This window comes from Chlamydomonas reinhardtii, chromosome 9, assembly GCF_000002595.2.
Source record: "Chlamydomonas reinhardtii strain CC-503 cw92 mt+ chromosome 9, whole genome shotgun sequence".
NCBI lineage: Eukaryota > Viridiplantae > Chlorophyta > Chlorophyceae > Chlamydomonadales > Chlamydomonadaceae > Chlamydomonas > Chlamydomonas reinhardtii.
Genome location: NC_057012.1, coordinates 6,206,580 through 6,221,970, shown reverse-complemented (window position 1 = coordinate 6,221,970; position 15,391 = coordinate 6,206,580). Strand labels below are relative to the sequence as shown.

Sequence of the window (15,391 nt, the reverse complement as noted above, 5' to 3'; positions counted from 1 at the left end):
CTTCAAACACGCAAAATGTCGAAACATTTCGTAAGTCAGTTCACATCGTTATTGACATACCGGTACCCAAGCCGGGAGCCTGGAAGGAGCGCAGTTCGATAGTTTTGCGGTAACGGGCGCCATGCGAGCGCTCGGTTTCGCGCCAAATAGTGCATGCGCACAGGCGCGGCCCATGCGCCTTCACATAGACGCCGCGCAACTTAAGTCATCATGCGGTGGACGATCTGCGCTCTTTGTCGGACAGAGGAGCAACACCCGCACGTCAGCGAATGCCGCGCCTGGCCACATCACCATGTGCATGTCGGGGTCGCGCGCTGCTGGCCCGTCGCCGCTTGGCTCGCTCGCGGGCGGGCTCGTGAACCCGGTGAGGGTGAATCCCAACACCACCGGTGGCAGCGCCGCCTCGCTTACCGCGGGAGGCAAGATCGCCCCCTGGGGCTGGCGCATGGCGTGTGCCACCCCGCCGCGTGCGGTGGTGGTTGCAGCTGCGGCGGCGGGCGGAGGGCCTGGCGGCAGCGGGGGCAGCTCTGCCAGGAAGAGCGGCAGTCAGCGAGCACAGCCCTCGCCTGCGCAGATCGATGCCCACGCGGAAAAATTGCAGCAGGCTCTAGAGGCCGTGGTGAGATGCGGGGTCGCATCCTTGCCTCCTTGGGCACTCGTGCCGTCACCATGCCGGGTGCGAGGTGCACGCGTGCGACATGTCACCGCTCCCTCTAAACTCCTCCATGCTTGCACACGAATACACGATCCTTCAATCCCTACACCTGACATCTGCCCCCTCGCTTCCCGCGCCCGCCCGGGCCCTTCCCTACCCACTTGCACCCCCATGCAGCTTGTACAGTCGGGCATGCCCCCTCGTGAGCCCATCGTGTTTAACACGAGTGTGCGGAAGCACACCTACGGGTTGCGGACCCAGACCGCCGCCCGCAGGCTGCAGGCGCTGCTTGACGCCTTCGAGACACCCGCCGAGTGCACCCTGATTGTGAAAGCCGTTCTAAAGAGGCCATACAAGCTGCTGCTCTCGAAGCCAGACACGGTGAGGCGCAAGGTGGAGGCACTGGCAGGCCTGCTGCAGCCGTTGCAGGAGGCAAGAGAGGGAGCAGCAGCGGCGGGCGGCGGCGGTGGCGGGCCGAGTGCACGGTTGCTGGCGTTAAAGCTGGCGGCGGCACAGCCAGACGTGCTGGCGGCACGGACGTCAAAGCTGGCGACGAATCTGAAGACGCTTCAGGTGCTGATCGAAAGGTATGGGATGTGTGTGTGTGTGTGTGTGTGTGTGTGTGTGTGTGTGGTGTGTGGTGGGGGGGGAGGTCAGGAACTGGGTGGGGCGTGGCTGGCTGGTTGCATGGAGCGTGCGGTGTGGTGATGCGATCGACATGCGGGGCGCAGCGCCAGCACTTGCAAACCACTGCATCCCCATGCCACGCCATCATGCATCACAAATTGCTCAGGTGGCCCTAGGAATGGATGGAAGCTCCAAACATCATCAAAAATCTCATCAACATTGTGACTGCTGCTGTCGCCCCTCTCTTGCCTTCGCGCACCCAGGGACCCAGTGTACGTGCTGCGCATGGTGCTCCTGGGGGGCCGGCTGCTGTTCTGCTCTGAGAAGTTGCTGTCGGAGAAGGCGCAGCTGCTTAAAGCTGCGGCGGCAAACAACGGCAGGTGCGCGTGCGTGCGGGTCGCCGGTGGGTGCGCGAGTGGGAGAATGGCTGGCTGGCTGCTTTCCTTACCTCCGGGCTCGGCACATCGATTAGCAATTCGACCGTCCTCCCATGAGGCCGAATTCGCTGCTCTTTTCCTGCTGCCGCCACCACCGCCACCACAACCACCACAACCACCACAACCACATCCACAATCAACCACCACAAGCACAACCACAACCACAACCACCAACATGGACACCCCCACTACCCCGCCGCCACGAACAGCACCACGGTAATTGCTTCCAGTTGTAAGCGACAGCACTCCTTGCAGCATCCTAGGAGCGAGGGTTTTGACGTCTTACATCAACTCGCTACCTTGGCTGCACGTGCCGACACCAGGTGGGATGCGGAGCTGCGGGACGCGAAGCCCTATCGCATGGCTGCGCTGCTGGCGCACGGGCAGGACCGCCTGCGCCGCCTGCACTCCATCACCCAGCGCGGGTGAGTGCGTGTGTCCCTGCGCTGTGCGGTGCGGTGTGCGGTGCGTGCCCAAGCCCAAGAGCGTAGGTAGCGGGGAAAACAGCTCGAGCTACTTTGAGCTGCTGCTGGTCTCAGCGGGTTTCTTGTGACCGTTCCGGACCTAGCTACTGATCGCGAACCCATGAGGGTGCTCGGCAACTGTACGTATGTCATTACACACACCGCCCCTGCTGCTGCGGCTGCCACCTGCCTACCGGTATGCAGGCAGCGGCGCCAGCGCCCAATGTTCGTCCTCGTCCAGGCCCCGGAGGCCAAGTTCAAACAGCTGTACCCGGGTGACACCAACGCCTAGCTCCAACAGCCGCAGGACGGGGCAGCTGCTGCCAGCTGCTGCCAGCTGCGTCTGGATGGTGGCGGCGGCAAGCGGCCGCGGCTGCTAGCTAGCGGCGGGACGTGTTGCGTGCAGCACTTCTAGCGGCAGCCCTGGTGGCGGCAGCAGCGGTGCGTGGCGGCTGGTGACGTTGAACACGACAAACTGCTGGCGCCTGGCAGCGGCGGCGGTGGTGGTGAAGGCGTGTTTATAGGCCGTGAAGGGCAGCGGCAGCCAACCCCATCTGCGGCCGCGGCGTGCTGTCTTATGAGGTGCAGTTGCTGGTGGGTGCTTGGGTGGGGGTCGGTGGAGTTGCATTTATTGCAGGTGGTTTGTGGCGGTTCAGCAGTGCGTAAGGGCGCGCGTACGTAATCGACTTGACTTCAGTGCATAGTGCGGCGGCGGCGGCGGCGGCGGCTACCTCCGCTGGGGACGTGCGCGGGGCCGGTAGGAGTGAAGGCCCCGTGTATCGAGTCTGTGCAGTAGAAGCGGGGCTGATGCTTTTTGCTTGACGCTTGACATGATCACGCACGTGATATGTGTAGTGTGGCTTGTTGTGGCGTGTGTTGTCAGGAGGCCAGTTAGGCGGGCCCAAGTCGGGCCCCGGGCCCCACGCCCTGCGTATCTACTTCCGTACGTACACGTACGGCCGCACAGGCATTGCCGCGCATGCGTGTGGGGAGAGGCTATCTAGGTAGCTAGGGGAGGGAGCGGCGGGGCTGTGCGTGTGCCGGCCAGGGAACTGAGGGAAGGGGGCCTGCCCAGTGGGGCCTGCCCTGGATGAAGCAGGTAGGGGAGAGTATCACAAGACACAAGTAGCCCCCTGCCACAGGTCAGGACAGGAGGCATAAGTGCCTGCGGTTCCATCCGCAAGGCAACAGATTACGGGAAGCCAACGTCAAGGCCTCGAGGGCACAGGTGCCGTGTTGGTGTGTAGGCGGCACGTCTTAGTAGAATAGCCTGGGTGTTGCAAGGCTAGGGGTGCGGCGGCGAGGTGGAGGGAGGGCCGCAGGGGCCATGATGGGGCGGGGTCCGTTGGCCGTTGCGTGCGATGTAACGGACCTCAGTTGGGGTTCAGTTGCGTCCCCAGCTAGCGACATATGCTTGCGTCTGTCACTGTAATTGACTGATCATGATGTTCACCTTGTGCGTGCAGAAGAAAACAGCGCGATCATCATGTTGCGTGTGCCACCCAGGTCTGGCGCTGAACGTCGTTCGTTAGCGACCTTGCGCAAATTCCATCGCGTCGTCGCCACTGCGGCCTTTCTCCAAGTCGCTTGATACCTACTTGAAACTTTGACACATATTACATCAAGCTATCTACATCTACAACGTTACAGTGTCACTACTCGAGCTCCTTCTCACTACTTCAGTCGCTCCCCCCGCGCTCGCTCGCACCCGCAACCACGGGGCCCTCAACCCTTGGAGGTGCGCTACGAAACAATGGCATCCGGAGAGGGCACCAGCCCGATACCGGCAAGCCGCGAGCGGCCACCTGCGGCGGCCGTCTCGCTGCTGGACGTGGTCCGCATCCTGGACATGGACATGGTCGGGCCCCTGTCCTCGGAAGAACTCGGTTGCGAATTCCGAGGAGCCCGTCTTGCCTGCAAGGCCCTGCGCAACGCCTGTGATGCCGCGGTCCGATCCGTCACGGTGCGCGTGTCACAGCAGCGTGCCGCGGCACGTGCCTGGCTTTCCCCCACCACCAGAACCGCCAGCGGCGGCGGCGGCCTCACCTACCGCTCGCCGTTGGCGCTCTTCCCGCGCTGCAACAAGCTGACGCTGCAGTTTGAAAAGTCCAAATCCAGATCCAGATCTTCTAGCGGGCAGCAGGAGCCGCACTGCAGCCAGGAGCAGCTGGCGTGCCTGGCGCTGCTGGGCACCACGCCGCAGCAGCGCGCCGGCATCACCCACCTCGACGTCTGCAACAGCCGGCTAGGCAGTAGCATCAGCCACCTCCGCAATAGCAGCAGCAGCAGCAGCCGCAACCTATGCCTGGATCTGGCGGGCGTGCTGGCCGTGCTGGCGCCGCAGCTGCCATCCCTCACCCACATCTACGCTTCAGCCCGCCGCTACATGACGGACCCATGGCACAGCAGCAACGCCGTGCTTGGCATGGGTCAACTCGACCGCCTGCGCCCCGGGCTGCTGTTCGGGTCGCTGGCCACACACGCGCCCGCGCTACGTGTGCTGGTGGTGCCGTGCACGCCCGGCATTCTGCGCGGCATCGGCGCACTGGCGGACGGCTGCAGCGGGCTGGAGAAGCTGGAGGTCTATGATGAGCAGGTTGGCAATAGATAGATTAACTACGAGAGCGGAAAAGAATGGTTGATGTTCATGGTTGATTCGGAAAGGAGGAAGGGGAATTCAATGCCGGTCGACCGTCCACCGGTCCGCAGCCACTCAGCAAATAACGACGTCTGTACCGCGCCGGTTGCCGGCTCTTCCCATGTGCTTCCCACGCCAACACTGCAGCGGCTGCGTCCCTGTGCAAACTGTAGAAGATCCCCCCCCCGCACAGCAGGATGCACCGCCTGCACCCACTGCCAACCAAAACCCGAGCCATCCCCCCCCACACACACACAGGCGTTCTTCCCTCACTCCCATTCATTTCCATTCTTCCTCCATCGGCACCCACTGTGTCGTTTCCGAGCTCACGCCACGTCCCATCACGCCCCATGCCCATCCACAAACGCACAGGACGACGCGGGTGACGACGAGCCGGCGGCAGCGGTGCTGTGCCAGGAGAGCGTGGAGGGCCTCTCCCGCCTCTCCCGCCTGCAGACCCTGCGCCTGCGCTGCCACGACCCCAGCACCCGCGGCGGCGCCTGGCTGCTGGCCTCCCTGCTGGGCCGCCGCCGGCCGCCGCGGCTGCGCAGCCTGTGGCTTGTCGCGTCGGTAGCGACCGCCACCGATGATGCTGATGACAGTGATGATGATGAGGATGATGAGGAGGGGAGGACGCAACTCCCGGATCTGGACATTGCCTTCGAGCACGACGAGCGGGAGGAGCCGCCGCAGCAGCAGGGCGGGGAGCAGCAGCCGGAAGAGGGCGGCGGGCGGCCTTCTGGGCGGCGGCGGCGCGCTTCTTGGCCGCCGCCGCCTGCTGCTGCCCGGCGGTCGGCTGCTGCTGCTGGGCGGCCCGCCACGGTCACAGCTGCCGTGCGGGCGAGTCATGGCGGCGACTTTCGTACCCTGAGCCCCAAGCCGCTTGACCGCTTGGCACGGGTGCTCTTGCTCGCGCTCGAGCAGCTGGCTGCGGCGGAGCGGCACCACTGGCTGCAGCAGGCGGAGCGGCAGCACTGGCTGCAGCAGGGCGGGGAGCAGCAGCAGCAGCAGCAGCAGCAGCAGCAGCAGCAGCAGCAGCAGCAGCAGCAACACTGGCTGCAGCAGGGCGGGGAGCAGCAGCCGGCAGCGGCCAACAACCCTAGCTGCTGCGGCGAGGTGCGGCTGCCACCATTACCACCACGGCTGCGGATCGGCACGCTGGCGCTGTCAGACCTGTACACGTACGAGGAGGTGGAGGTGGAGGACATCCAGCAGGAGAACGAATGGGTCACGGAGCAGCTGCAGCGGTACCTCACCCGCCAGGGGGCGGCGCTGCCGCGGCTGCTGGCGCACGCCGACGCGCCGGCGGCAGTGGAGTGCGACTGCCTGCATGACCTGCGTGCTGTGTCGCCCGAGACGGCGCACGGCCTGCTGCGAGTGCTGGGCGTGCTACCTTCCGTGCTGGGGCTGAGGCTGGGCCACTGCCGGCCCGGCACGCTGAGGCTCGGCAGGGACGCACACAGCGCCGCGGCCGACAGCAGCGACGATGAGACGGCGGCTGATGATGAGGCCTTGTTCTGGCTGCCGCCGCTGCCGCCACTGCCGCCGCTGCCGCGGCTGGCGCCGCCGCCTCCGCCTCATTCCCCCGAGGCGGCGCATGCTCCCGAAGCCTCCTCGCGGGTTCCCGAGCCGGCAGGGTTCAGGCTAGGGCCGCAGGGGCCGCAGGTGCAGCAGGAGCCTCAGGGGCTGGGGCTGGGGCCGGGGACGCAGGGACTACTGGAGCTGGAGAGCGCGAGCGCGGAGGATGTGTTGAGGGAGGCGGTGGCGAGGCTGCAGCTGCTGGCGGTCCAACACCACCAGGCACACCGCCACTGCTGCGGCCGCGACGATGGCCACGACGATGGCGGCGGCGGCGGCGGCGGCGGCGGCGGCGGCGGCCCCGGGGCAGATGTAACAGCAGCAGTGGAGGAGGAGGCTGCTGAGGCAGAGGCAGGGCTGCAGGGCGACGGCGGCATGGGTGGTGAGGGCAGCAGCAGCAGTGACGACGATGACGACGACGCAGAAGACGACGACCAAAGCCTGGTGCTGCTGTGTGGCGCCGTGCCGGCGCCGCCTGCCCCAGCTGCTGCGGGCGGCACGCACAACTACTACAGCCACACGGCCGCTGCGCTGGCCCACTGGCTTGACAGCTGGCTGGGGGGTGCCGCCGCGGCCGGAGCCACTGCCACAGCCACCGGAGCCAGAGCCGGGGCTGGAGCCGGGGCCGGGGCCGGGGCCGGGGCCGGGGCCGGGGCCGGGGCCGGGGCCGCAGCTATCGCCGCCGCCGGGGCCAAGACTGCTGGCGGCGGCGGCGGCGGCGGCGGCGGTGACGATGGTGGCGGCGGCGGCGGTGGCGGCGGCGGCAGCAGCGATGGCGGCGGCGGCAGCAGCGATGGCGGCGACGGCGACGGCGATGGCGGCAGCGGCGGCCGGTACAGCCGCCACCTGCACGAGCGCTTTGCCTACGTCAGCGTGGCGTGTGCAGGGGCGGTCGTGCTGAAGTGCCGCTCGGCAGCGGACGCCCGCGACCTTGCGGCTGCAGCCAACGCAGCAGCAGCCAACGCAGCGGTGGCCAACGCCGCAGCGGCGGGCGCGCGCGAGGCAGCGGCAGCAGAAGCAGCAGCAAAAGCAGCGCAGGCCACCGCTGCCGCCACTTCTGTCGCTGCCGTTGCTGCAGCTGCTGCCACGGATGGTGGTGGTGGCGGCGGCGCTGCAGCTACAACTGCAGCAGTGGGCATGAGGACACTGTCCCGGCGCGTGCTGAGGCTGCCTGCTGCACCCACCGCCGCCGCCGCCAGCATGGCGACAACAGGCAACCCGCCCCCGCCGCCGTTCACAGCAGTGGTCATCCCAGCCCACGTGCCCGCGGCGCTAGAACTGCCCGGGATGGAGAAGCACACAACGGCGCGCAAGACAGTCGAGATGTCTGCACTGCTGGTGCGTGCACGTGTGCGCGGCGTGGTGCAACCATACTTGTGTGGTCTTTAATTGTGTTAGGGGCGGGGCCGTGGGGTGGTGCCGTGGTGCGGTGCCGTTGTGCGGGCTGGCGGGGCCGTGGGTGTGGGTGTGTGTGTGTGTGCTGGGATGGAACTGGCGAGGGAAGCGATCGGGGCGGCAGGTGGGGGGTGGGGGGGGGGCGGGGGGGCGAGCCACACCACACACATGTCCACTGTATGGGGTACGGCGTCATTATGCGGCCACGCCCCCTGTAAACCCGCTGCTCCTCAATCCATGTCCGTACGCCTGTCTGCCATTGCATGCTGCACCGCCGTTCGCACGTTAGCTGCTGACAGCTGTATTTACGAGGGTGTGTGTATGTGTGTGTGTTTGTTCAGGTCCTCATGGAGATGTGGAAGCGCTCAGAGCAGCAGCAGCAGCAGCAGCAGCAGCGCCCTCCCAGCAGCAGCTGTGCCTCCAGTGCTGCTGCTGCTGTTGCTGGTGGTGGTGGTGGTGGTGGTGGTGGTGCTGTTGCTGGTGGTGGTGGCTGCGGAGAGGGCGCAGAGGGTGAGAGTGCGCGTGGCTCATCCGCGACGAGCGGCGGTGCGCAGCAGGGTGGCCCCAGCAGCACCCGCAGCAGCAGCAGCAGCGGCCCCAGCAGCGGCCCCAGTGGCCTGCTGCGCACCTCCGCAGCAGCAGCCGCAGCAGCCGCAGCACGGGACGCATCATCACAGCAGCGGCTGCGGCGGCTCAGTGGGGGGGATGGCCTGGACCGCCGGGTGCGGCGGCTGTTGGATCTGGACCTGGGCGTGTGGCAGCTGCTGGTGGGCGCGGCGGATCCAGGGCCCGTCGTCATCTTGGAATGCTAGCAAGCCTCGGCAGGAATAATGGGGAGGTCGGCAGATAGATCGATAGCAGGAGGCAGGGACTTGTTGTGTTCTGTGTGAATGGGAGGGCGGGCCCCATGGTTTCCCGACGGCCTCTGGATAGGTGTCATACTCAGAGGCAATTGAATACGGCAGCAAGTGCAGAGGTTGGTGAGAAGCATAGTCCGGAGTGTGATGGCTAGAATCCCGGCCCAAGTCCCGGCCCACAAATCCCACAAGGCGGGTCAGGGCAAACGCAGAGGCAACGCTGCTACACCGGAAGTTCGTCGTGTGCAATTTCGTCGACCTGCATAGTGGCCTATGTGTGTTCACCTGATATTGTCTGGTCTCCCTTGGTCGCGTATGAAACATGGGATTGCAAAAAACATGCCGCCTGTGATTTCTATGCGCTGCCAAGCAGCCGCATTCCCACCCAGCTCTCACCGACGGTTGACGAACTGCGCGCGAGCCAACTGGCGCGCCGAATAACGTTGTAATGGTTAGGCGGCTTAGGCCCGGATGTCCCTGTAGAATTCACATCGGCCCCTCTTTGATGGGGGATTTGGGCTGCCGTGCCATGTTGCTGTCAGTCCGGCCAGGTTTCCCCATCGAGCCGCCATGGGAGCTCAGACCCGTCCGCACATCCCCCAAGCGGCCCCGCGGTTGCACCGTTGCAGGCCGCTGCCCTCTTTACTCATGAATCCATTTCATTATTACACCAGCGGACTCCGCCGATTAAGGGAACTTGGGCGAAGCTTCACCGCCATCACGCACCACCTCTGAAGCACCGCGCCCATCTCATTCCATGCATTACTTTGACGCACGCGCGAAGAGGGACCTCGACACATGCCCAGCGCCCCAGCCCGCGGGTGCCCCCTACTCCTGCACAGCGCCCCAGCCTGTGCGCTCATCAGGTTTCTGTCCGACGCAGTGCAGACTCAACACGTGCGCCGCACCCTTCGCAAACTCTGTTGCCCTCGCTGTCATACGTCTGATCTGCCTCCTCTACCTCCATCCCGGCCATCCTACATGTTGAACATTGAGTACGCCCCATCTGTGTCGCTTCCTCCTCGGCGTGTCAGCGTCAGTGCAATACGGTCATCGGTCAAAACCCGCCTACCTGCGGCAGGAAGTAAAAAGCTATGTCTGCGTCACCTACCTAGCCAGTCGCCAGTGTCACACACGTCAGGACAAGAAAGTCCCATGTCAGGCCAACCAGGACAAGATCAAATCCCACCACCACTGTAGACGCGCGAAAACACCCCGCCCACCCCCCGACATGCACGCGGCCTTGGCCGCCACAGCCGTCCTGCAGAGCATACCGCGCGCTCGCCCCCCCCCCCAACCCACAGCACGCGCACGCGCAGCCACAGTCGCCCCAGCCCCCAGCCACACTGCCACACAGCCGCACCAGCAGCCGCCACAGAACCAGAAGCCGCAGCCCCGCTGCCCGAAGTTGTTATTCTTTGCCGCGCCCACACACACAACGCGCGGCAGAGCTGCTCACTGCCTATTGCCCCCGCAAAGAAGCACGCCGAGCCATCGCTGCCGTCGCTACCACCATCGCCGCCGCCACGGCCGCTGTTACTGACGCACGTGGCCTAGCCCGGAGGCCCTGCGCACACCCACACGCATCCGCAGCCGCCGCAGCCCCAATCGCAGCCACATCATCCACAGCCGCATTCACAGCCGCGCCGGCATCCACAGCCGCCGCTCCCTTGACACCCCTACCGGCGCCTTCGGCCGCAGCCGCCGCGGAGGTTGCAGCCATTCCGGAGATTGCAGCCGCCGCACCCTCCACCCCCGCAGCAGCAGCAGCAGCACCAGTAGCTGCAGTAGCTGCTCCAAATCTCGCAGCAGTAGCAGTAGCAGCCTCCACAGCAGCAGCAGTAGCAGCCCCCGCAGCAGTAACGGCAATAGCGGCAGTAGCGTCACCCCGCTGCAGCGCTCAGTTGGCGGTGGCGGGGGCCTTGGCGGGGGAGGCCTCCACGGCCAGATTGCCCATGGAGCCCGCCAGCGACTTGGCTGGTGAGCGAGGGAAGTCGCGAGACCTGCTTTTGTACACGCGACACAGAAATAAAACACAAACACAGGTTTCAGGCGGGGGGCGCAGGTGACGCGGTAGGTTGAGAAACTTTCGTAAGGGACGGCGATCCACTCCCACCGCTGGGACCCTAGTCACCCTTCCGCCGGGGGTTTCTTCCTGGGTCCGGGAGACGCTGAAGCCAATCCCATCCCCTCTCCCCTTCCTCTCCTCCTCCGCCCTCCTCCTCCTCCCCCTCCTCCTCCTCCGCTCCTCTCCCCCTCCTCCCCCTCCCCCTCCTCCGCTGCTGCCTCACCGCAGGTAGGAGTCCAGCCTCTTGGCGGAGGCCAGGATGAAGCCCAGGAACAGCGGCGAGGGCTTGCCGGGCCGCGACTTGAACTCGGGGTGGAACTGGGCCGCCACGTAGTAGGGGTGGTCGGACTGGCGGGAGGGGGGCGGGGGGGAGGCCGGGGGGAAGGGAGAGTGGGTGGGAGGGGGAGTGCAAGGTTAAGACATTGGGAACGGGATACAAGCAGGGGAATTGGGGAGAAGGTTCCGTTGATGATCCATGAAGAAATCAAGTGGTAGCCAGGCGCAGCGGCACAGCAGACGCAGGGGGCAGGGAAGGCGCGGCGTAGCGACCCGAGTGACTTGGCCGCGTGGTAAGCGAGCTTGCTGGATACCATCCCCCCTACCAGTGCTTCTGCCCCCCCCCCTCCGCTCCCTCACCGGCTGCTGGCTGAGCTCCAGGATCTCCATGCGCTCGCCGGTCTCGTCCCGCCCCACGAACAGCAGACCCGCCTCCTCCAGCTTGGGCACCAGGTCCGGGTTCACCTCGTACCTAAGCGTGTGTGGGGGGCGAGGAAGGGCGGGAAGGGGCGGGAAGGCGTGAGAGAGTTTGGGGAAATGGTGGGATGTGCGCGTGTGTGTGTGTGTGTGTGTGTGTGTGTGTGTGTGTGTGTGTGTGTGTGTGTGTGTGTGTGTGTGTGTGTGTGTGAGAACCCGAGTGAGAACACGTGATAATGTGCAAACGCCAGGGGCACCAGAGAACCAACTTGCAGGCGTGTGGGAGCATCGGCGCGCCGCGGCAGCGGCGTACGGCAGCGCCTACGCCGGAGGATGGGTAGGCCCACACGCCACCCCCCAACCCCCACCCCCCACCCCACTACCCGCCCCTCCCCAAGGCCTTGGCCCTCCCCCCACACACCACCCTCACGACCCTCACCACCCCTACACAGCCCGCCCGCCTGCGCCCACCTGTGCCTGTGGCGCTCGTCTATGAACTGCTCCTGCTGGTACAGCTTGGCGCTCATGCAGTTCATGGTCTGGAGCACCGTGCGCCGGCCGCCTGAGGAGGGTAGATGGGTGTGGGTGTGGGTGAGGGTCTGGGTGGGTGGGTGGGTGAAGAGGCGACGGGTGAATGCGTTTGCATTCATGAATGTTCAGAAGTGAAGGCGTAGGGTGCGGCGTTAAGTGGTGATGGGAGGAGCAACATGGGAGTTCGCGGTTAACAAAATGAGGTGCCGCACACTGCGGTGCCCTCTTCCCCTTCGGTTTACAGTCACAGCCTTGCGGCCCCACTTTACAGCCCCAGCCCCAGCCCCAGACCAAGCACAGAACAGTAAACCCAACCACCCAAACCCTCCCCCACAACTCACCCAGGCGCATAGTGCCGCCCAGGTGTGTGGTGGAGATCTCGGGCATGAACACCACGGCGGGGTGCGGGCAGGCGGGCGCGAACTCGGTGGAGTTGGCCTCCTTGAGGCCAAGCACGTTGCGCGCAAACTCAATCACCGCAATCTGTGTGGTTGGGAGAAAGAGGGAGAGAAAAGAGGGAGAGGTGAGGGAGGAGTTTAAGAAGAATGGACATGGGAAACGATACACACCCTGGTGGCCAAACAAGCCCCCTTCGCGCTCTGTGGGCCGCTGCTAGGTCTTGGGTTTACTTGGGAAAGCAATGAACTAAACCCCGCCCACCCCACAGTACTTGGCGTGGACCCGGGTGCTACCCTACTCCAAGCCCCTCCTCCCAATCCTAAGTTGCAAAGTGCAGTGCAGCCCCGCAGCGCGCTCAAGGTTTGGGTCCCGCGTGACCCGCCCTCCCCCCACCTCGATTCGGGCCGGCATCTACAGCCTCCCCGCCCCGCTTTTCCAAACCTCCTTGCAACCCCCCGTAACCCCACGCCGTAACCCTCCTCATCCCGGGGGCTGGCCCGTCGCCAGGCGCTCCCACCTGCATCCCCAGGCAAATGCCCAGGTAGGGCTTCTTGTTGAGGCGGGCGTAGTTGGCAGCCAGGATCTTGCCCTCCACGCCGCGGTTGCCAAAGCCGCCGGGCACCAGAATGCCGTCGGCCTCGTGCAACTTGCGCCAGCTGGGGAGGGGGGATTACATTCATGATTAATTAGAGGGAAGGGAGGAGAGTGGGAGGGAGGGAGGGTTACATTCATTGGCATATTAGAAGTGAAGGCGCGGTCAGGTACAGCAGTATAGCAGACGCGGAGGGGAGAAGAGTGGGAGGGGGAGAGTGCGTGGGGTGGGTGGGCGGGGTTGCGGGCGTGTTCGGTAGGTAGCGTGCTTGAGTATGACACAACCGCCGCTCTAAGCCCTGAAACACGCGCCCACAGAGATACAGACCCACACACACACACACGCACCCACACACTCAGACCCACACACGCACATTCAGCCCACTCGTCCCCACCCCCTCACCTGGCCTCGTACAGGGCCGCGTCCGCCGCCTTGCTCTCCGGCTCCAGGCTGGCCGCCTCCACCCACTCAAGCTGCAGCCGCACGCGCGCCTCCATGCAGGCGTGCTGCAGCGACTTGAGCACTGACAGGTAGGCGTCAGACAGGTTGGTGTACTTGCCTGCCGCGGGGGAGGAGGGGAAAGAGGGAGAGAGGGAAAGAGGGAGGGGTTTGCATTCATGATTACGGTACTAAAGAAGTGAAGGCGCAGCCAGGAACAGTAGCAGCAGCAGAAGCGTTGTAGGGGAGTTTTACATTCATGACTAGGTAAGGGGGAGTTACATTCATGATTAATTAAGAAGTGAGTCGTAGGCAGGTGCAGGGGAGAGGGGGAGAGGGGAGGGGTATGACATTGTGTTATGGTGTGGGTTGTGGTAGCCCCGGCAACACAACACGGTCGGACACCCTGCACCCCGCTTTGCACTTCTATAACCCCACGGCCGGCCACCGCCACCCGCTCTTTCAGAGACGGCTACTCCACCCCACCCCCACCCCCTGCCCCCCACCCCCTACTCCACCCCTTGCCCCCCCTTGCCTCCCTCTCCCTCTCACCAATGAGCGTGATCTTGACCGGCTCCGTGAGCGAGTCCCAGCGGTCCGCCAGGTTGGCCTTCCACACCGACAGGTCCAGCTTGTCAGCCGCCGTCAGACCCAGCTTGGTGCACAGCAGATGGTGCACATTCTGGCGGAGAGGGGGGATGACGAGTGGGTGGTGTCGATCGGGGTCGAGGGGCGGGATGTGCTGGTGTTTGCGTACAAAGCAGACCGGAGCAGGTTCAAGGCCCGGCCCGATGTCCCCCGTCCTCTCGCCTCCTTCCGAGCATACCCTAGCTTTGCCTCCTTGCACCACACGCCCCCTCTTCCCCCTCTCCTCCCCTCCCCTTCCCTCCCCTCTCCTTTCCTCTCCTTCCCTCTCCTCCCCTCTGCTCCCCCCCTCCCTCGTCCCTCTCCTCCCCTCTCCTCCCTCCCCTCCTCCCTCCACTCCTCCCTCCCCCTCCTCCCTCCCCTCCTTCCTCCCTCCTACCCCAAAAACCCACACACGCCCCCCCCCTACCTGCTCCTGCATCAGCAGCGGCACGCGCCAGATGTTGGACACGTCGTGCAGCGACAGCACACAGCCCTCGGGCACGTTGCAGAACAGAGCCTGTGGAGGGGTAGGGGCAGAGCAGGGGCGGGGGTGGGGCAGAGATGGGCAAACAGGAGGGACAGGTGGGGAGCAGGGAGCAGTGTATGGTTGGTGTAGCGGTGTCTCGCGCCACTCAACCCATGCCCCAACAAAAACAGGCCCCAACCATCGCCCATCATCAGTCTTCCTTCTCCACTCTCACACAGAAACGCAAACACGCAAACAGCACACAAACAACGCAAACACCATACCCCCAGCTCCTCCCGAACATAGCGCATGCATACATCCACACAACCCCTCTCTCCCTCTCTTCCTCTCTTCCGCCGCCGCCGCCGCGCTCACCAGCTTTGTCCGCACGCTCTCCTCCAGCGGCTCCTGGGAGCGGCAGGCGATGAGCGTGGGAGTGATGCCCAGCGAGCGAAGCACCTGCACGCTGTGCTGGGTGGGCTTGGTCTTCTGCTCGCCCACCACACCTGCGGGCCGTCGCCAGGGGGGTTAGATTCATGAACTTAGCTTAAGAAGTGAAGGCGTAGCGAGGTACAGGGAGAGAGATGGTGGAAGGGAAGGGGTGCCGTCAGGATCCTCGACCCCAATGACATCAGCCGCCGCCGCCCACCCGCTCCCGCTTCCTGTGCCAGCGGTGACCATGCGAGCTCCATGACCCCCCCCCCGCCCCCTGTCGGCCGACCGCAGCCCGCAGGCGGTCGACGCTTCGCCACGCCCCCTCCCCCCCGACTCCCCTAACCGCCGCTCGAGCCGGTGCGGCCTCCCTGCCTGCCGGCCCGGCCCTCGCCGTGTCCCACCTCCCGCCCAGCCATGTCGTTTCCAGCCCTGGTTCCCGGAATGCGACATGCACCCCCCGTGGACGTGGGCACTTCCTCCCCCTCCTCCCC

General features: G+C 65.2%; 3 protein-coding genes across 3 annotated transcripts in view; 2 read left to right on the top strand and 1 right to left on the bottom strand.

The window, feature by feature from the left end:
- Window positions 1-46: 46 nt before the first annotated feature.
- On the top strand, window positions 47-3,627 carry CHLRE_09g406150v5 (uncharacterized protein). The gene is made up of 5 exons (XM_043066168.1): window positions 47-619; window positions 833-1,242; window positions 1,546-1,662; window positions 2,043-2,144; window positions 2,388-3,627. Exons 1-5 carry the CDS (start codon window positions 293-295, stop codon window positions 2,473-2,475), a joined length of 1,044 nt encoding a protein of 347 aa, XP_042921464.1. The 5' UTR covers window positions 47-292; the 3' UTR covers window positions 2,476-3,627.
- A 109-nt stretch (window positions 3,628-3,736) lies between these two features.
- Window positions 3,737-9,112, top strand: CHLRE_09g406100v5 (uncharacterized protein). The gene is made up of 3 exons (XM_043066167.1): window positions 3,737-4,779; window positions 5,194-7,737; window positions 8,136-9,112. Exons 1-3 carry the CDS (start codon window positions 3,937-3,939, stop codon window positions 8,604-8,606), a joined length of 3,858 nt encoding a protein of 1,285 aa, XP_042921463.1. The 5' UTR covers window positions 3,737-3,936; the 3' UTR covers window positions 8,607-9,112.
- A 192-nt stretch (window positions 9,113-9,304) lies between these two features.
- The window catches only part of CHLRE_09g406050v5 (uncharacterized protein), an 8,552-nt gene continuing 2,465 nt past the window's right edge, over window positions 9,305-15,391 (bottom strand). The window contains exons 7-16 of the mRNA XM_043066166.1: window positions 14,841-14,971; window positions 14,427-14,516; window positions 13,925-14,054; window positions 13,337-13,493; window positions 12,860-12,998; window positions 12,285-12,426; window positions 11,884-11,974; window positions 11,356-11,467; window positions 10,943-11,067; window positions 9,305-10,654 (exon numbers count right to left, since the gene is read on the bottom strand). Coding sequence (XP_042921462.1) covers window positions 10,552-10,654; window positions 10,943-11,067; window positions 11,356-11,467; window positions 11,884-11,974; window positions 12,285-12,426; window positions 12,860-12,998; window positions 13,337-13,493; window positions 13,925-14,054; window positions 14,427-14,516; window positions 14,841-14,971 — 1,220 coding nt within the window. The 3' untranslated portion in view covers window positions 9,305-10,551. The remainder of the gene's footprint in view (window positions 10,655-10,942; window positions 11,068-11,355; window positions 11,468-11,883; window positions 11,975-12,284; window positions 12,427-12,859; window positions 12,999-13,336; window positions 13,494-13,924; window positions 14,055-14,426; window positions 14,517-14,840; window positions 14,972-15,391) is intronic.

Excerpts from the sequence above, each read along its gene's own strand:
- CHLRE_09g406100v5 (XM_043066167.1), top strand. The coding sequence starts at position 3,937 with ATGGCATCCGGAGAGGGCACCAGCCCGATACCGGCAAGCCGCGAGCGG. Across the intron at positions 4,780-5,193 it reads TGGAGGTCTATGATGAGCAG|GACGACGCGGGTGACGACGA; the intron begins GTTGGCAATAGA and ends ACAAACGCACAG. Across the intron at positions 7,738-8,135 it reads TCGAGATGTCTGCACTGCTG|GTCCTCATGGAGATGTGGAA; the intron begins GTGCGTGCACGT and ends GTGTTTGTTCAG.
- CHLRE_09g406150v5 (XM_043066168.1), top strand. The coding sequence starts at position 293 with ATGTGCATGTCGGGGTCGCGCGCTGCTGGCCCGTCGCCGCTTGGCTCG. Across the intron at positions 620-832 it reads AGCAGGCTCTAGAGGCCGTG|CTTGTACAGTCGGGCATGCC; the intron begins GTGAGATGCGGG and ends ACCCCCATGCAG. Across the intron at positions 1,663-2,042 it reads GCGGCGGCAAACAACGGCAG|GTGGGATGCGGAGCTGCGGG; the intron begins GTGCGCGTGCGT and ends TGCCGACACCAG.